Source organism: Numida meleagris, chromosome 4, assembly GCF_002078875.1.
Source record: "Numida meleagris isolate 19003 breed g44 Domestic line chromosome 4, NumMel1.0, whole genome shotgun sequence".
Classification (NCBI taxonomy): Eukaryota; Metazoa; Chordata; class Aves; order Galliformes; family Numididae; genus Numida; species Numida meleagris.
Genome location: NC_034412.1, coordinates 70,051,333 through 70,073,166, shown reverse-complemented (window position 1 = coordinate 70,073,166; position 21,834 = coordinate 70,051,333). Strand labels below are relative to the sequence as shown.

Sequence of the window (21,834 nt, the reverse complement as noted above, 5' to 3'; positions counted from 1 at the left end):
ACTTCTATAGAAAGAGGGAGAGCATTCCTCCTTTATAACTCAAATAAAAGCACTAGCATCCAGGCAGCTATTCAGAGCCCACTGCCTGTACTGACTACGTCTCTAATGAATATTAAGAGACGTCAGAAACATGGCTCACACATAGATTTCTACTGCACCAAGTTCAATCCTGTAAGTGACAAAACAGCTAATATCACATGCAGAAGACACACACCTGGGGACACTCCAAGCAGAGATACCATAAACCCCTACCCTAATGCTTAACATAGCTCCAAGGTTGTTTTCATATTTTCCTCATGCCATTCACATTTTCATACACCACAAGGTACTGAAACTTCAGTAAAGTAACTACTGAGCAAAGTGTCAAAGTGCTTGGATGGTCTCTGTAAGGCAAGAACAAAATCTACGTAAAATCTACTTCTTTTTTAGCTAGATAATGCATGCATTAATGTTGAGAGGTAGATGTCAGTACATACGTAAAACTAAAAATACTTTAGTTAAGATATTTTGTCCTGGTGATATTAATTTGAAGGCACTTACAATCTGCTTTGTGAGCCTCGCAGTACTAATGTGACTTTGTGTCAGGCTACTGATAGAGTTTACATCCTACATACTTATACATACATGCATAGTTTGTCACATTGTTTACCAGCTCTGAGTGTAATTAGGACTGTACTCAAAGCCCTCGCACTTGAAATGGATATTTCCACATTTACTTCAAGAGAACAAATGTTCTGTAAAATTAAGACCCATGAAAGAAAATATGCAAAATCATATCTTCCATGTACATTTACTGACATGGAACAGACATGAATCACTTGTAGAAAGCAACCAGGAATACAGAAAAAATATGAATAGTGTTCTGCAATCTCTGTGAAAACAGTATGCTCCCTGAAGGAGCATGATAATTTTATGCAGATTTCATGAAGTCTACATTTGAAATGATCATACTAAGCAGGTTCATGATTTAGGCATGATTTTAAAAGCATTTGTTGTATTTGGTATGAAGGTCTAACAGTTTAATACTCTATACTATTTTGCTCATTTAGAAATAGGTTAAAGACAAAATATTCTAACTGATTTAAAGAACTCTAAAATTACAAAACTATCAAGGAAATAGTGGAACATTATAGAAATTACTTTTGAGACATCCATACCTTTTCATGGAAGATGGTCTAGGAAAAAAAAATGGCTAGTGTTCCCCTTTGTGTAGACGCCTTTCCAATTTTGGAAGGCAGAATCTGATCTTTCTGATCAGTGCTTTCGGATCAGTCATTTATGCAATTATGCATTGAATGTTTTCTTGATTGCTATGCTTTGGTAGGTATTGTTTTTCTTTTTTTTTTCTTTTAAATTCAAACATTTTAACCAATATCAAAGCTATGATATTTACATTTATTCAGAAATAACTCATTATTTACTTAATTTTTTAATCTTAACTAGTAATTAATATTTTAGGCTACTGTTAGAAACATTATGAACAAGGTTTTGTAATGAACTGGATGTATGGTGACTTGAAAAATCAAAAAATATATGTTTAATAAAGTGATAAAAATTCATAATTGTTGGGGATGACGTTAATTTCATTATTAAATATTTTTTTCATTACCTAGAATAATGTTGTTTCTCTGTCAAATATTGAAATACGGTAGTTTTACAGAAAAGGACCAATAGACTTGTCATTTATCTCATACATGTATTAACACAAGAGTGAACTAATTAAGAGAAATGGGAAGCTGTCATGATCTCATTTATGAATGTACTTGAGACATTTCTTATACAGACAAAACATAAATTTCAACAGACTCTAAAGAAAGAAGAATTTTCCATAAAGGCGCTCAGAACAAATATAATTTCACTCTTGCCAGCTTTAGCTCTATGCATATTAAATTTCTTTGTACACGGTGGATTGAAAACTACTGTAATATTCTTCTCTGATTATAGATTATTGTATGAATTGTGAAGAGAATTTAAGAGATTTTTATTGTTTCTAAATCATTTATACTACGTTGGAGATGCTGTATAAATAGCATGAATGAGTCAAAACCCGTATATCAGAATGATCTACACTGAGTTTCTGAAGTATTTTGTTTTTCTTTTTTTTCTTTAAAATAATCTCAGACTATATGATAAAACAACAGCATTTAAACAACATTTAAAAATGGCCTGCTTTGAAAAATTACAAATAACAAGACAGAGACATGATTCAGTTCAACAAGATTGTTTGTACCTAATGAGGACAAAAAAAAAAAAAAAAGAAAAAAGAAAAAAGAAAAAAGAAAAAAGAAATCACTCCAGCTAAAACCAGGAAGGACTTCAGCATACATAAAACCATTCACAATTTTGGTACATTTTACACACATAATCTACTTCTAGACTTCACCGCTGATGAAGAGTTCAAATGCTCCATTCTCAACGCCCATATCATTTCAAGTATGAAATACAGAGGTTTTGAGTCTTGTTTCTTAAGGATGAGGCATTTCTCTTAAAAGGCAAGCAAGGTTTCAGGAAAAAAATGACATGAAGAAAGATTTCACTGTTATGGTATTCTCAAAACAAACCTCTGTTGATTGCTAATTTAGAAGGTGTAAGAATGAATCTTTGTAGTTTGAGTCTGAAGAGATTCATTTATATTAGCTGTAAATTAAGGGAAAAAAAAAAGAGAAAAAACACCTACCTTTCGGGAATTGATTTCTTTCACGTACAATGGAAGTAGAAATTCAGATATTCCTTCAAGTCGTATTCCTTTTTTAGTGACTCTCAAATTTCCCATTCCATCCTACAATCAATAATATATATACATTTCACTTTAGGAAATAACCTTATCCAGAGCAAGGTAAAGAGAACAGTATCTGGCCTAATATCTAAAAGTAATGAGAGCTATGATACAAATGGTGAAGTGAAAAGTCCCATGAAATACTGAAGAGTAAACTTTTATAGCCGTATAATAACAGGAAGGACAGACAGAATTTTGAAAAAGGAAAAACAAGTACAAAAAAAAGGTCTCAGCTTTGGGTTATTGTCAAACAATGAAACGGTAGTATCTTTTTCATGAAAATAAATGCTTTTTCATGATTAGTAGTCAAAGCATAGTAAGGTTTATAGCGCTGGCCAACTGAGGTACGACTAAAGATACTTGGAATGTCCGGCCAATAAACAGTTTTGAGTAAAATAGAGACAAATATGATTACCCACTGAAGTCTAGTCTGTTTTAAGATTACTACTTTATCATTAAGTTCTTGGAACTATGATGATTTTTTTATAAGAATACTATTAAATAACTCTCTCTACAATGCATTTCTTTTGCTTTTCTGAAATACTATCATCTGATGTCTAGGAATGAAATTTCAATGAGTGTATGGAAAAAGTTCACATGAACTGTTTGTGCTAAAGCTTTCACTGTCCCCAGCTCTTCTGATCTGGACAGGAGCTAGACAGAGGGACTCAGAGGTAAATCCTCACTTGGGACTGTGGCATTTGATTGCACACCTTACTCTGATGGTGAACTGCACACATTATTCCTTGGCTGTATGTAATGCAAGTGTGCAAAAGTAGATCATATTTAAGCCTTCATTGTGGAGATGAAGCTGGATCCTGAATCACACCTGCTAAGCAATTAGTTATCTCTAAAAAAAATGTACACAATATTTTTTAAAGCAAACTATTTTGTGTAGTGTAATATTAGAAAAATATTATGTCAGGTCGCAGGAAAATATCCTACAGGAAGAAAAAAAGTTTTTTAATTAGTAGTTGCTCATCTTTACTAAGAGCATGTTACTAGTGAAAAGGACTTCAAAATGGAATGTTTTGTTGTTGTTGTATTGTTTTAATCTGGATAGAAATAAGAAAAGGGCCATTCTTAAAGGGTGGATGAAACAAGCCAACAAAGTGATCCAATGCACAGCAAAATATATACAAATTAAAACAGCACAGCAATGCTTTAGTTGTACTCCTACAGTTAAAGCAATGAAATAAGTTCGACATTTAGAGACAGGATCATTCTGCATACTGATAGAAACTCAAGACTATACCTCTTACTATATTCTTGACAGAAGATAATTCTTCACTGGGCAGCCAGTGGAATACAGCTAGATTCCCTTAAGTGCAAAATTAGCAAATGTAACCTCATTGCTGATTAAATGCTTAGAAGCAATTACTAAGTCTACTGCAGCAGAAAAGCAAGAACTTGTATTTCTCCTTTTGGCCAAGTTGTATAACCTTGATTGCTGGGCAGTCCTACACAGCCTGATGACAGCATTCCCAGCCTATACAGCTGAAGCTGGAAGAGGACACCAAAGTACCCACATTTATACTTATCTAAAGATAGAGTAGCCACTATCATGATTGCCTAGCTAAAACAAATAATGATGCCAACATGGCAGGTATTCAATTGATACTATTGTCATCTACATTTGAAGTAAGACTGTGAAAATGTTAATAATTTAAGAGAGAAAATAATTCCCAAATTTTACACAATATAATTCAACTGAAATAATTTCCCAAACACAAGGATATAGTGTTAGACAACACTTTGAACTACAATAGATCTGTTAAAAACACACTTTTGGGAACTATGCCTACACATTTCAAGTATGAAAGTACGAGTCTAGATGTCTGACTAGAAAACAAGAAACTACCAGACTAATAAAATATATATAACACCACTCCAAAGCAGACAAAATACAGAATAAAAATAAATAAATAAATAAATAAACCAGACAAAATATGGAATAACAAAAGCTACTGTTATGTATAATACAAAATGTACTTCTGAATGTATTGTGGCACAAGGGGAGCTGTAGCAGACTCTGTAATGGTCTATCTAATATTTAAGCAAAGCTTGATTATGCTAAGCCAGGAACTGCCTTTGTGCATGTTTGTGTGGCAAAAGGGCTATTTGTATTCAATTTTTGACATCTTAATTATCAAATAATGTCCCTTAAGGTAATTATGTTGTATATTGATCTTTAAAAAAAATAGTATGACATCACTGTAAAAGGATCATTTCATATAGAAAGGTGACAAATGGCTGATATTTTACAACAGAGTGGGATACAAAGCAGTGGTGTCTATTTTTGAGAAGAAAGATAAAGAAATTATACAGTGCTTTTGCACATACAATCTTCACTAATGTCCATTAACTCTAAATTTCCACAAGTCCATTTTTCTATGTATGTTGTAGGACTAGCATTTAAAATAATCATAGGATAAAATAACTTGAGAAAGAATAACAACCATGTTATAATTTGGCAGCGAATAAATACTAAACAAGAACTATACTAGTTTATTGTTTTAGGTATAAACATTTTAGAACTGAAAAGGCGAATTCAATATGTTGCTACATCTGCTTGTGCAGAATGTCTGCAACTGCCAGACATAAAATACTATTCACAATAAAATCTGAAAAAAATTCTGAAGACTGGAAATGCCTAGAAAACTTCTATTTCAGCCATCTTATTTGTAGGCATATGATAAAATCTATAATTATACAAAATATTTACCTTCCTGAATCCCAGCTTTTTTTTCACACAACTTTCACACTACTCCTTTAACAGAAAGCTAGAATTACAGAATGATTTGTTTTGGAAAGCACTTTAAAGAGTACCTAGTTCCAATCCCCTGCTGCGGGGTTCTTGCTATTCTTCTGCCACCCCACTATCTTCTTCACTACCAATTTATTGTAATCTGTTAAAAGTCTGCTCTGAAAATAGGACTGTCAGTCCCCATCTTGGATTCTGCTTTCCTAAGTGTTTATTACTGAAGTTCTAGAGTTTTTCACAATTCGTAATTAATTTTCAAAATACTTTGGCGGGTTTACACTGAGTGATACTGTTCTTATGTTACAGAAAGGGAACTGAAACACAAAAATTAATTTGTCCTTTTTTGTGTTTATCATATTTTTTCTGTTTATTTTCAACAACAAGAAGTTAACGTGCACAGAAAATTTAAATTGTCACAGTCTCAAACAAACTAAAAATACAGGCTACAGTGTCAATAGTTTTTTTTCTGAGCGACATCTCTAAGACCACATCCTTCATTTTTTCCAAAATTCAGCTACCCACCTACCCAAGTGCAACAGCCTAAATGCAGAAAGACTCTGGACATACAGGAACACTCCATTTTCAGTAAAACTATTTAGTATGAAAAGACAGACAAGGTATTCTGGACTGAGAGCCAGAAATGGTGTGATAAGATATAAACTGAATAGGATACCTGTTACCTGACCTTAACAGCTTGAGAAATGCAATAACCTTCCAGAAAGCAACTTCCTGGAGCATGTAATATCTGTTATGAAATAAGATTGAACATTAAAATAAGGAAAACGGTTAGATATGCTACAATATGCTTAACAAGGCTCTCCTCCTTCACAAAATCAGTGCTTACTAGGTTTTCTTCATCAAAAATTCCCCATCCAGTTTACAGGAGGTTTGAAAAAAACAGTTTTTTGTATCATCAAGCTAGAATTAGGCTGTTACAAAGAAAAAAAAATTCACACTTAGGAAGCCATTGAAACTAAAAAGATTAATCAGAAACAAATCCAGTCTTCCCAGTCCATTTAATGTACTGATTCCTATGAAGATCAGTCCATCTGTGATGCTCCTCCCCAAAAGCCAAAAAATAGTATTGAATTTTAAAACAGAACTGGAGAAGAGTTTTGTCTTAAATTATATTTGCAACTTCCTGTATATATGATTCTGATGTAATATTATGATTATAATTTGGTTTAGGTAACCCTTTTGCTAATCATCCAGGTAAACTGCCCAATTTACTTCATGATTTCCAGGCAATAGGTACTCAAATTATCATTTGCATTTGTGATTTGATTTCATTCAAGTGCAAAAATACACTTGAATGAAGTATTCAAGTACATTCTTACAACAAATAAATACTAATTTGCAGTACTGTATCTGGCTTGAATGGAGCTAGTTTTCTTCACAGCATCTTGTGTGGAGATACCTTTTGGATTTGTGACTACATCAGTGTTGACAACACATCAGTGTTTTGGCTGTTGCCAAACAGTGCTTGCACAGAATCAAGATTTCCTCTTTTTTTCCTTCCTCTGCTCCCCACTGAAGACTGGAGTAAACAAGGAAGCTGGAGAAGGGCAAGGATTTAGGTCAGCCAACACATCAGATCAGTCTGCCCAAAACTCTGTTCCAAAATTGAGCCTAAGGGAAGACAGAAATGAGGGGAGGTAGAAAAGGAGAACTGTTTCCTAAGGCAGTTGCTGCTTGGAGCATCAGTCTTGTGGGAGGTGGTGAGTAACTGTCTTTGCACCAGTTTACTTCCTCTTTATGTATATGATTGTTATTTATGATTATTCCCAGATTGCTGTTCCACGTGCAACTTTCCCTTTTGCTCTTGTTAGTTAGAAAAAACAGGGATCCCACTTTACTTCTTTTGTTCTTTTCCCCATGATACACTAGGAAAAAACAAATCCCTGTTATTTACACCAATAAATATATTTGCCTTACAGACACTTAAGATAGATCAATATCACTATTTTATTGCACTCTTAGATTATACTACATTTCAGTCATCATCAAAAATGCAAACAATATGCTATTAGAATTCTTAAAATAAGTAAATATTTTATTTTATTCATTTTCTTTTCCATATGTGAAAGTGGAAGAAACACCTACAGATCCTACTTTAGGTCAGAGAATTAAAAGTTTCTGATCTGGACATAACAAGGATGAGAGTGTGGTGCTGCAGTTCAGGAATTAAAACTCTCATTGGTTTGAAAATTGAATCCTGACAGACCCTCCAGTAATTTATTGTGCATATCACATGAAACAGGCCATCAGTAAGCAGGAAAGGATTCTATTACTGTAGAACTGTTTATATGCCAATGGTGCCCTGGGCTGCATCAAAAGAAGCATGGCCAGCAGGTTGAGAGAGGTGATCCTGCCCCTCTACTCTGTGCTGGTGAAGCCGCACCTGGAATATTGCGTCCAGATGTGGAGTCCTCTGTACAGGAGAAACACAGATCTGTTGGAGCATGACAAGAGGAGTGCCACAAAAATGATCCAAGGGATGGAACACCTCTCCTATGAGGACAGGCTGAGATAGCTGCGGCTCTTCAGCCTGGAGAAGGCTCTGAGGTGACCCAATGGTGGCCTTTCAATAAGTAAAGGGGAGCTACAGGAAAGAATGGAATAGACTCTTTAGCAGGGTCTATGATGACAGAACAAGGGGAAATGACTTCAAGCTTAAAGAGGGTAGATTTAGGTTGGATATAAGGAAGAAGTCTCTTACAGTGAGGGTGGTGAGGCACTGGAACAGGTTGCCCAGAGATGGAGTGGACACCCCATCCCTGAAGACTTTAAAGGCAAGGCTGGACAAGGCACTGGACACCCTGATTTAGCTGTGGATGTCCCTGTTCACTGCAAGGCAGTCAGACTAGATGAACTTTAAAGGTCCCTTCCAACTTGAAGGATTCTGTCTCTAAAAGCTCATAGTCTGAAGAGGGAAGCACCGCAAAAAACATGGAGAAAGAACAATAAACAGTACAATATTTAAACAAAGCACCTAAACCCAATGTCCTATAAACAGATAAGCATTGATTGCTTGTTGTTTGTAGGCATCAGAGCAGAAGCTAAACATGGGAAGGAATCTAGATTATATGGTTACAGTGATACGAAAGAGCACAGAAGAAACATTGTTAAGCGTATGAACATGCTATGAAAAGGTTAAAAATAGGCGTCAGGAGATCAGAAAGTGTGTGGAAAAAAAAATGATGCAGTGGTAAATTAGATTGAAAATGGGGGGAAAAAAAGAATACTGACTTGGCTTGCTACAATGATGCGAAAAGCAGATCATGTAGAGTGGCAGACAGAATAATGTGGATGACTGTGAAGATAAAATACACTATTAGCTATATTGATGATAAAATGAGAGGTATGCAAAAGGTTAGGAGGAATATGACAAGGCAAATTATCTGTATTGTGTTCACACACACAGAAGGCTGGGTTTCATAAACAGAACTGAAGCACAATTCCAGCTGGATGAAAATGGTGTTTTGGCATGGGTATGGATAATAAAAGGAAAAACTATAATCAGCTACAGGCCTGTGTAAACAGAAAAAGGATTGGGGGGACCAGCAATGAAAATACGGGGAGTTTTCCTTGTCTGCAAGGAAAGGTTATGGTGAATTTCAGTAACAGTAAATTGATAGCAAGATATCAAGGAAAAAACATTGGACTGGCAAAAATTGATGTAAACATCTACTTTCATCTTTCTATTGAAACATAGCTATGACTGTGTAAATGACATCCAAGAATAGGGAAGAGTTGGGGAAGAAATTACTATAGTAGAGTGCTACAACGTTTGAGGGATACATTGTGACTGAGGAAAAAAAACATAGTTTATTGAAATGTAGCAGTAACAAAGAGATTTTAACTAGAAAAACTGTGGAAAGGAAAAAAGACTTACTGTGCAGTGTAAGTCGAACTGAGTATCCTGAATATATGGTGTCTGTTAGATTGCTATTTAAAGGTATAAAGCACAGTCTCGTTTTCCCAGTTATGGAAGTAAACTTGAAAATACAAGTCTACATGGGATTGTATTAACAGAAAATATACCTCTCAAGAGCAGACAATCACGTCTAATGCAACTTTTTTCTCAAAATCTGATTTCATTCTCTGTTATGGACAGCTATATTATTTTTCATTCATACACTGACATGTCTTTTAGTAGCGTATGAAAAAGTCTGAATTCCACATTATCTGTCCTCACTGTCTATTTTAGATTAAGGTACAGCTTTATAGTAAATAAGGAAGAATATAGAATTTAACTACACAGTTCTCCTTCTACCTATCCAACATTTCAGGTATTTAAACAATATGAAAAGATTTCCAGACCTGTTGAAAATCTAATAGAATCTATCAGTTTCAATGGAAACTATGTGGTGTGAAGGGTGGGAAGTTTAAATCATCAGTGTAGAAAATAAAACAAACAAAAGCTATCAGACAGCCAACATCTCTTAAGCTTTTGGACATGAGAAGTTACTTCCTTTATTTGAAAATATGTTCTCTGCTCGTAATTTTCTTCAATGCTCTGTTAAGTGAGCAAGCCAGAATGGGTCTATATCAAGACTTTCATGCCAGGTGAACCCTTTTCCAAGACAGGCAAAAGTCCTAAAAAGCCCCCCAATGTTTTTTGTCATCTAATACTGGCATGGAATATCTCATTTTGTACACTTTTTTTCATTGAAACTCCTAACTCATTCATCCTCACCTGCAAATGAAGTAGGTGAAAACTAGTACAAAGGGTCTGGTGCTTTTTGGTGTTCCCGTGTACTGCTATAAACCCACAAAGACAATAGTGAAATGAAACAGTTTTCTAGATGTAGCCAGAACACTTCCTTCACCAAAATCAACATTCTATGATTCAGTCAATGTGTGGTCAGACTAACATAACTCCATTTCCATCCCAATCCAACCTTGTACAATGAACCTTCAAAAAGTCAGATAATGTTGTACACTCCTTATAATTTTATTCTTCATGCAGGTGGAAGAGAAGTAAAAAACAGGGTCAGGGAATGGCAATTATTTTTTCCTTTCCCCCACTATATTCACCAGCAAAATTATGAGCTCTTGAAGCATTTCTGGTCAGTCAGTTCAGTCAGTTGCAAATCACCAGAATATAGGTAAGAGTAGAAAGACAAACTGGAAATATAAAAAAGAGATGAAGAAGAAAATGAAATGAAAGAACTCTCATCCAGAGTTAGAAGCTGAGATATGGTAAATCCAGAAGCATTATTTATTTCTCATTTTATCCTCTCTTTTTTCTTTCTGTACATGAAGTCAAACTGATTGAGTAAGTTGATCAAGTAATAGATACATATTTTAGACTAACTTCAATTCTGGAAAACATATTTAAATTGTATCTATTCCAGTGTGAGCTGAATATTAGTCACCTGGGTATAACATGTAACTTATTGAGCACTGTAGGGAAAATAAATAAATAAATAGATACAAATAAACCAAATGAATTATGTCAGCACAGGTAAAACTAACAGAAGCAGAACTGAAGAGCAAAGTGGAAGAAACCACCTGCCATTAACATCATGCTGCTTGTATTGAAGAATTAAGATTACTTGTTACTAAACGTAGAAAGGGTGAACCTAACACCAGAGAAAGGTCTGGCTAGCAGAAGTGGGTGTTTGTTCATTTTAATTATATCATTATTGGGAAGAAGCTTTAATAATTGCATACTCTTATGCAATTGTTTATATTACTGTAACTGTTGAAAAGATTGTTAATGTTTTAATTAGACTAATAATAAATTACTGGATGTGTGTGTATGCATGCATTTATTGAGTCTATATAAATCACAGTTATTCAGTCTGCCTCCCTGCCTTTGAGGCTTGGTTGTAATTTCAACATAATATCTTGAAGAAGCTAATTTAGTCATGCTGAAAATTTAATCACACATTATCCCTGTATTTTATTTTTTAAATAAGTGGCTTCTTAACTTCAAAAACAGTGATGAAAGACCACAGATTGTCTAGCATGCTGACATTAGATGACAATAAACAAATATGCTATTTACAAAAGCGGTCATCTTTGTTGATGAATCTGTAGGAAATGTTTACACTTATGAAACAGTTTGACATTTGTACACTCATTCTGTTTTGTATGTATGAGGCTTACAATGAAAATGTTAGAGCAGAGGCTCCTCCATTTCTCTAGGAATCACTACAAAGTATTTTTTAGGAACTACTCTTTTATTCCAGTCCTTATGCAGTGCTAACATTAGACTGATGGTAAACTAATGGCAATTTCAGAATTTAAAATATGACTTATGATATGGGTGGAGATGCTTTGTGTCTTAGTAACATACAAAAATAGATTGGTGGGATAACATTCTGTTTTTTGGTTTTGCACCTTGTCCTTTCACTGATCCTGACACAAGCAAAATGTCAACATTTGTATCACTAAACCCTACACTATGCTCATGTTGATCTATACCTAAAAATACTTTTGAAAGAGACTAGCTAATCAGAGGAAAGAAACAAACCTACAGAATTAGGCAGATCCTGAAAGTCTCTATGCTTTGATTTATAATGAAAAAAAATAGTGTTTCTTGCAGAGAATAAGATTTTTGCTAAGAAATTCAACCTTACTCTCTGTGAAAGAAAACTATGATAAAATACTCAAACATCCCCAGTACATGTTCTGTTCAAGTTTTGTGTGACATTTCTACTTATACCATTAAAACAGTTCTGGACTGAGCATCATGCAACTGGAAAAAAATTGAGACAGCAAAAAAACAAGGACTAAACATGCATTGGAAACCTTTTTCGCAGCTTTTATTCTCTTTCAAAAATTATATATCATAGATTGAGTTAAGCAGTGGGCTTAACTGAGAGGTTCCGCAAAAGGCTACCACCATATCACATTACTGCAAAATCAGCTATAATTGAACTATGCCGGATATAACGGCTTGGCATTCTTTTGTTCTTTTTCTAAAAGTTAGATTACATATCTTATTTAACCATTTTACTGTACTTTCTAAAGCAGGCACATCAAACCTGCAGGTAACATGTGGCCTGGTCCCACCCACCCTGTGGCTGCCTCCTGCTAAGGGGGCAACAACAACAAAAAATTGTTACTTATATCCATTAACTACATGATACATTTCATATGTAGCCCAAAAAAATTCCTCTTCACTGAAGGCAGGCCAGGCAAGACAGAAGGTTGGACATCCATGGTCTAAACCATATTTATAGTTAGAAATACTCTTTAACACATAACTTGATCCTCCAGAGGTGTAACGCAACTACCTTACTTCTATTTAAACCTTTAGACAGATTATTGCTTAGACTAAATAGTCAGTTCATTGCCTGTTCTTGTATTTCTTTTTCAGTTTTAATGTTTCTTTTTCTCTCAGTCTGCCATGTGTAAGAAGTAAAATAAAACAACTGAACAACCACAGCATTTGAACCCATGAACATGGCTACCTGTAAGTAGAAAATAATCACCTCGTATATTTAGTCCAGCATACCTGCTTTTCTTGCAATACTGTTCTGTTACTGATACACAATATACTTAGAATCTAATACTTTCTTAACAGTGCAAATGAATTGAAATCCTGGATTACAAAACTTCTAGAAAATAACTCCTCTTTTTTGTACTCAAACTATTTACACCCTGTCTCCCTTAGGGCTTGAGGCAACTAGAATCAATTGGCAACATCAGTATAACAATTGTTCTCAATAACAGCCCTTCTTCTATAAATAATGGATATTTTATTGGAAAAAAAGTAGTAATTTCCCAAGTCTGTACTCTTAATACCATGATTGTTGATCCCAACAGAACTTTAAGTTTTACCAGAAAATCCTTGCAACTTCAGCAGGACAGACTGGGAATGATTTTTAAGATAAGCTTTTCAAGTTAAGACTCTTGTCTGTAGAGTCCTAAATTTAAAATATTCCCCGATTCAGATTGCAGAATCCAAAGGAATTCATCTGTATTTTCAGAATCTGATAAAAAATAGCTAGGTAAGACACCTAAAAAGTTTTAAGATACAATTTAACAGTTTTATGAGTTTTATTCATCTTATGGGATTAAATAGGTGAAATGACCCAGAATGGCCCAAAATTGACACTATGTTTTAGCAATTTTTTTATACTTGTGAGTGTGTACTTTCCAATATTATTTTTTCCTATAATGTGATTGTGTTCTTTTCTTCAGGAAATACTTAAACACAGGCTGAACTTACAAAAAAATTTGAGCAATACAGCTAATGTACAGAACTACATATAGCCCAGCACATCCTTCAGTAACTCCCAGACTGGTACTTAAATTCAGCAAAGTGTGCACTCTTCTTGTAACAAAACAAACATCATTAAGTAGTAGTAATTATACAGTTTCTCTAATCATACTGCAGCAAAAAACATTAAAGTAATGATTTTTCAAGGCAGTCCAAACAACCTGTTTAGTATCATAACAGAACTTTAAAGTAAGGGAAAAAAAATTGTGTAAGTTTAGCAGTTGCATATTTTTGCATCCTGGTGATTTATTTAAAATTGAGCAATTTAAGAAAATGATTGGATAAAAAAAAAAAATTAAGAACAGGTTTGTTTCAAATTCCAGCCTTTTAAAAAGGCAACATAAGTCATCTCTGCCATCAAATCTTTCTCAGTGGTTAGCCATGAGGATGCTGAGTGGGTAGAGTGGCTACCTGCAGTGGTGTCCCTACAGGAATCCTAGAATGGAATTCTTCAATGAAGATTCTGTGCTCTGGAGAAACACAGACTAACATACTTCTAAAAGCAGAGACCAGGAGTGTTACAATCCCTGCGAACATGCTTTAGAAAACTGATAGGAGATCCAGAAGCAAAAGTAATGAAGTCAAGAAGCCTAAATGATCAAAAGGATGTCAATGTGCCAGATACGAGGATCTCCAGTGAAAAGCAAAGTGGCTAGCTAGAAAGGAATGCAGAGGTACAAGACATGAATAACAAACCGGACCCTATTCAGAGAAGCAAATGATTAGGGAAAGCAGCCAATGATCCAGTCACTAAGATAAAATGAAGAACATATCCTAGCGGTGGAAAAAAAGAAGCTACATATCCTTAGCAGTGAGAAGCATGATAACCACTAATCTTTTTCTGAGTTTGACTTTATGTGAGACTCACCAGACATCTGGTTATTACTTTGTGCTGTTCATTTGTAATTACAGTAATAAGAACTTAGATAAGAATTCAAACTCATGTAATACATCCTATATAGAACAAGTAGTAAGTAACCTTGGATGAACACCTTCATTCCAAGATTCAGACAAAAGCAAGAAGAATGAATTTCTAAAGTACTGTAAATGATGGCTATAAATAAATAATAGCAATAATTAAAAAATTCATTTCCAGGCAGGAAGGATGATGTAAATTTCATATGTGAAGAGTAAACCACAGCACAGATCTCACTGACAATGTTGAATGCCAACACTCTTTGTGAATACAGCAGGAGACAAGCTGATTAGGAAACTCCTAAAATACTTTCATTAAAAGAGTAATTAGGCTACAGTCTGCTTCAGATTTTACTCTAATTAATAGAAAAGAAACAGCTAAGAATATGAAGATTAAGAGGTAATGTGTTTGAGATTGGTCACAAAAGGATAGAGTTCTCAGAAGTTAGATTAGATAGAAAATAACTCGAACTAAAGGCAATGTATTTCAAGAAGGCAGACTTCAGTAAGAGAAATCTCAGAGAAAATTTCCTGGGAGACTTGCCTAAGGGGAAAAAGGAAATAGTGTAATGGTATCTCCTTAATGAACCAGTTTAAACAAAGGAGAAAAAAAGCTCCTGATAGATACTGCAGCATATTGACATTTTTTAATGCTTTTTTGTTCTTGTTGTTGTTTTTAATTTTCTCCTACAATCAAAAGGTCAGCACAATTGGTTCCCTGTTTTAACTGGTGCTCCAGTGACAGATTAAGATCCCGCAGGGAAGGAATGAATGCATTTGAGAATACTTGCATAAGTTAGGTATTTTCAAATCAGCTAAGTAAAACAATTTTTATTCTAAGGATCAAAAATCTGCAAGCCATAAATGATTAGCTAAAATATGTCTACAATAGCGACAAAGCTCAAAGCAGCCAAGTGCAGCAATCCCTCATTTCCCCACTTACTCCATGTTGGCTCAGACTGTGGGGCAGTTTTTCTGCATTTGAAGGGGATTCCTTTTGGATGAATTTAAACCAGAGGTTCTGTTCAAAGTGCAGCAACAGTCTCTAAAAGGAACAGAAAGGTCCCAATCAATGTATGATCTGAAGCACAAGCAAGTCCCACAGCAAGTAACAAGTGCACATGCACTGACAGAATGCTCTCAAACCACAGAGAACTCCCATGTTCCTACTTCTTGTACAGCTTGAAAGATAACGGTCTTGAGCTCAGTAACCATGTCACACAGATGCCAAGATCTACTTTTCTTTTTCTTCCTATTACTGCAGTATCCTTTCATCAACACTTTTCTGAATAGCTTTTTTGTTTGTTTGTTTTTAAAGCAAATACAACATTTTGCAGTTTTTCCTTCCCAAAGGCAGAATCACCTTCAGTGTTGCAAAAGATTCGGTATCATCATATCAGCATATATAATGCCAGACCATGGCCAAGGGTTTCACCTATGCCCCCATGCCTCTTTAAGTTCTGCATCCACTGCCAGTCATCCCTAAGACTCATCATTTCCATCTGTCCAAACTCTGTATATCCTCTCTCATTTACCCCACCTCCTGCTCATGCAAATGAAGATCTGAGAGGCCAGAATCACTTTCATGGTGTTCTGTCCAGCAGTTGGCATTGCCACAAGACTTAAGATAACACTTCTCCCAGACCAAGCCCTAGTGTGGCTAATACCCAAATTCAGGAAGCAACAGGTACTACATGTTATGTGTAATTCAACAAGAATAAAAATAATGCCTACTTCCCTCATAAAGGTCATGAGAGTACCAATGCATTATTGTTATCACTATGAAGTAGACCAAAGGATGCTCTGGTGCTTGATGAAGCAATACTGAGAAGTCTACAGACCTGAAACCAAGAGTTTGTAGGATAGCTTTCTTTTGTTTTTTTTTTTTTTGTTTGGTTGGTTTGTTTTGTTTTAACTACACGTGCAACAGGGATCTTTGTTCCAGGGGCCCAGATTAACAATAAATAAATAAATACACATACCTATAGTTTAGGAGTTGGGTCCCTGGCACAAACTGCTATTTTTAATGGATCCATTCCTAAGGTAACATATTAGTTTTCACTACATAGCTCCCAGTTACACAGTCTATGTGCACAAAGTCTTTTTAAAGGATGAATGAAAGCAAACTGTAAAGGTGAAAACCAGAAAGGCAGAATTGGTATATATCTTTTAAAAGGCAAAACAATGGCAATAAAGATCAACCTACCTTGAACTCTTAAAATATTATGAACTCTCAAAATATTATGAACTCTCTACCAGAATAGATAATCAAATTATTTGTAGGCAGCTGGAAGTTGACCATAATATCAATGAGATGCAAAGCAATGAAAAAGCCATGATTTCTTTTCTATAACTGAATATAATGGGCAATGCAGACACATATTAAACAATTAAAAAAATGACCTACAAGGAAGGTCTAAACTTGATGGCATTACTCAGACCAGAGAAGAGAAATTGAGGAAGCATACACAATAAAAATCTTAAAATATGAAAATATTTTCTTCATGCCCACTGATTAGATAGCAAACAGTGAGACTAAAATGAGGAAACTAGAATCGTGTGGGTATTAGTAGAACATTTTGACTCTAAGAACTGGAACAAAAAGATTTTGCCTGGTTTTGCAGTACTGAACCATAAAAGAACATTCTGAACTTTTTGAATATACATCTCTGAAGAATGATGTACAGTTAAAGCTATGCTGCTGCAGAGGAGGAACAGGTAGCTTTTGGAAGTCTATTCCTGTCATTGTCTATAATTATTTTAAGACTTCCATGCAGAGGCTACTACATGTTTACACAGTACGTGCCTATTTCATTGATCAGCAAAATACAGATACACTTCAATTATTAAAGACCTACACAAATGTTTTGCCCTACTGTTTCAGTAATGTAATAAACTGATAATCTTACTGTATTGCAAAAAAACGAAGTATCTCTTTTTAGTCCTAATAAGTAACAAAACTCGTATACGGTTGTTTATTTTTGTTGTTTCTTTGTTTTGTGGCAGAATTAGTAATGGAATCAACATGATTTCTGTTGTACATACAGGCAATTTGAGAATGCCTACACTACATGTTGTGTAGAGCAATTACACATACAATAGATTATTCATCTCAACATTGTAATACATTCATTTACTCATATTCCTCATAATTCACAGAAGGGAGCACATCATCTTTTTTTAGATGTAGGATGGGAGATAAAGGAAAGAAGTTTCCTGAAAAACTGAGCTAACCGTAGATAACAGACCAAAAAAAAATAAATGTGAGTTGAGAAGCGTTGCCTCCCTCCAGTGCAGTGACAGTCTTTGACAGATGAATTCTGTTGAGTGAGCACAACATAGTCTATCCAAAGAACACAGATTCAGGACAAATGTCAGATTTAGCTATAAAATTGAGCTCCCTAATTGTGTCACACCAAGAAAAAATAAAAAAATGTTCTATGAACACAGACTCTTAAAGAGATCAAAGTAAGAAATTGGGAGGAAGAGAAAGGAGATTTCTATGGGAAGACTTCCACTAGAAGAGATAGGATATGCTATAGCACTTAAGGAAAAAAAAAAGTGAAAGGTTTCTTTATTCACTTTAAAAGAAACATATCCAACTGCTTATGTAGACAGCATCTGGGGAGCAAAGAAAGAGAAGGTTTGGGTAAGCAGGGGAAGAACAAAACTGATTCAACTCTGCATTTATTTGAGAAAAATATTTAGGAAGATTCATTTTTTGTATACTTGCCCCTCAAGGTGAACTATCATACATCTCTTTTGGTCTGTCATCACCATTCACTGCAGTCACAGTTTAGTAATCTGTTGTCAAATTGATTGTTGTTGTTTTGTTTTATTTTACCACTCTGAAAGAAATTCAGATGCTTACAAGCAGGTCACTGTGCACACTACTGTGTCATTTCCAACAATTTTCTGTTTCCAGAGGTTTCCTCAATGTATTGGATAGGTACACTAGGTTACGGAGGGGAAAAAACATACAAACAAAAGAGTGAGTGGCATACTACCAAATAAGTGATCATAAACCTTTAAGGTCTTAAATGTACGATCTTCACTATACTCAATATGAAGGTATTTTGTTCTAGCAATAAACAGAAATCTAAAAATTACTTTTTCTCCAAGCTCCTGATTTTTACACCATAGAGTACTAAATGAACTCAGTTATATCAAATACATAGAGAAGTCTGGAAAGACAAATTTCATTTTAATTGCATTTTTCATTAGCTAGTCTCATAAACATAATTGATAATCACTAAATAAAGAGTATCTTCATTATAACACAACACCCACTGTAGGAAGATGGCTGCATTAGTTTAAGCGCCCTACATAGGAACAAGTTTTCTTGTTATTTAAGAACTCACAGTAGATTTCAAGGAGGCATTTGGCAATGATTTGATGAACTAATGCAGCCACTGGACTACATGGGGGGAGGGATGTAGAGGGAATCAAACTACCCAGCAAAACAAATATTAACACATTTCTGTAGTAAATAAAACTTAATATCATATCAAGCAACAAAATAATAAAAAACAGTCTGCTCTTTCTGTCCTTTAATCTCTAACAGGAACACAGATTTACCATATTTCTCAAAAAATCTGATATCTTATCTTTACAGAGACAGAGCTTAAATATCTATTACAATTCTGAGATTAGAATCTATGTTTACATGTGTAAGAAATTAGGCCAAAAGAAGAACAATAGGAAAGGGTACTAACAGTTACACATTATATATAGGTCAAGCACTGTTTTCTTCTACATTGGTATACCATAAAGCTTCCAGCTTTAAATAACTAAAAATTTTTGGCAGGTTCATCTGTTTTATTATTCTTGTGGCACAAGTTAAATTTATCACATTTCAGATTCATATTCTATTTCAGATTATGTGCTGTTTTATTGGATTAATTTAATTGTGTATTGGCATCAGTGTACATCAAAATTAATGGCTTTTTAAAGACACTGCATGCTAAAGATTAACTGGAAATACTGAAAAGGAGTGAAGGCACAGATTTAGAAACAATTGACATGACAAGGTTATAAATATTACTATACATAACACTGACACACACAAAAGAATAAAAATAGCTTTGTCTCCCTCTTCCTTTCCTCCTGGGAAGGAAAGAAGAACAGTAATGCAGAAATTTTATTTGTTTGTTTTCTATCAAATCTTTAAGGAGTTTGCATAGCTCCATTTTTCTTTAAACATCTCACTGAAAATAAGACTAAGTTGAAAGAAAACAGAGTGAATATCACATCACCATGATATTATATATACAAACATAAAACACACACACCAATTTTCTTCTTTACGCATGGTTTTTTAACCTGAGATACTTCTCTAAATTCTAGCTGCAAATCAAGACAGAAACACTCCATTCCTCAACCTCTGACTTCAAAAAGCGCACCATATGAGACAAAGAATTGTTTTTAAAATAGTATAAATATTTTCCTTATATTCTTTGTGTCTTGGAAATAATACATACCAAAAACCCTTCAGCCATTTGAATCAAAAGCCTACAAACTTGATACGATTAAAAATCTATTAAGATAAAGACTAATGGCAGACAATTCTTAAGAGACTTAAAGGGATTGAAAGCAGTTTTTTCACCCCAGTCTCTGCCAAAACTTAATATTCCATTTGTATATAAATTATGTGATGTCATTTAGTAATGAAATTTAATTTTATCAAGTAAATTGCAATTCACCTCCTTAGCTTTAAAATAGATGTGATTACAAGGTGGTTGATATATTAAAAAAAAAGTTACTCCTTAGATCCTAGAAATGGGTATAAAAGATGGAGTTCAGCTGTTAAGTCTGAATTTCTCACCCATATTTATCTCAGCATGTGTCTCTGACGCTAGTGTATGCCCTCTCAATCTTGCAGTTTCATAACTGTAACTCTCTTTCAGTTGAGCTGTGACTAAGTTCCACTACTTGTTACTACTTCGTTTGATCTGCTTTGCATTCTTTGTTATTATTTAGTAATGATCTTGATACAGATTAAATTTATCAGGTTTCAAAAACTGAGTGGACTAACTTTGGTTATGCGTAATGCCTCTAGCATGTAAAGGTTTCCCAAAGGCTTTAAACTTGTACTTGCCCTTTTTATCTTTAGAGATAAGCAATGGGATTTCAAGTAGCATCTTTTTTATTTATTTTGTTTTGGTTTGAAACATCTTCACCTGCACCAGAAATCAGACTCATAGTAAGCTCCTTTTGAAAATAATAATTTAAAAAATCCTATACATTGCACAGTAGTCATCAATTAATTCCATCACAACATTTTATTTATACTGAAGTTTGAAATATTTTGTTAGATTATTTTTGGTTGATGCTTAGTAGCGGATTAAAATATAGATCACCACAAAAATTATGTAGCTTATGGAGCATAATGTAACAATTAACATGAAGGCTGTTATAATACTTATCTGTATTCAATCTCCACTCTTCTTAGGGAAACACTTCAGTAGAAAAAGTAGAAAATAATTTCAGTGTGGCTAATAATACCTCCGAGTCTCCTATGATTGCAGAAATAGCTTAGTAAATTCAACAGCTTAGATATAAGAAGTCCCCACACTATCTGATCAGCAAGAGACCTCTGTAAGGAAAGTGTGTGCTACTTCTAGCTTTAGAATGCAATTTAATTCAGAATCATTTTTTCTCCATTGTTTCATCATTTTTGATATAAACTTTTTGACATGCTTGTCTAAAGCATTAAATTCTAACACACATATACATTTACCATGGCCAACTGAGAGCCTGTTGGTCTACTTATCGAAACTGAGAAATCACATACCCTTCTAAAGAAAAATATAACATCCAGTCAAAACTGCCTTCAAAGCATTTCTCTAGAGATACATGCTTACCTGGCTCAATCCTATCTGGACTATGGAAAAACTAAGCCTAGACTGAAACTAATTAGAAGTGGAGTTTCACTAGAAAAAAAATGAAAAAAAACCACAGTGTTGATAGTTTGGCAATTAGTATGTCCAATCTGGATTCAAAACAAAGCAAAACCTTTCATTTTTATTTCCTTAAAATTCTTGCTCAGAACAAAAGGCCCTCTAGTATGAGGAGGCTATCTTTGTTTCCAGACGAATGGTTTTCTGACAGGGTTTGCAACATTTGTTTTTCTTATACTGT

General features: G+C 34.4%; 1 protein-coding gene across 7 annotated transcripts in view; it reads right to left on the bottom strand.

Moving 5' to 3' along the window:
• The window catches only part of SGCZ (sarcoglycan zeta), a 389,479-nt gene that overhangs the window by 106,669 nt on the left and 260,976 nt on the right, over window positions 1–21,834 (bottom strand). For 5 of the 7 annotated variants that reach the window (XR_002438279.1, XM_021395716.1, XM_021395714.1 and 2 more), the window contains 3 exons: window positions 15,638–15,739; window positions 6,226–6,285; window positions 2,678–2,779 (listed from right to left, as the gene is read on the bottom strand). Coding sequence is in view for 6 of the 7 variants with exons in the window: in XM_021395716.1 (XP_021251391.1) it covers window positions 2,678–2,779; window positions 6,226–6,285; window positions 15,638–15,739 (264 nt within the window). In the remaining variant the exon portion in view is untranslated. The remainder of the gene's footprint in view (window positions 1–2,677; window positions 2,780–6,225; window positions 6,286–15,637; window positions 15,740–21,834) is intronic. The other 2 variants (XM_021395713.1, XM_021395715.1) reach the window with 2 other exon arrangements.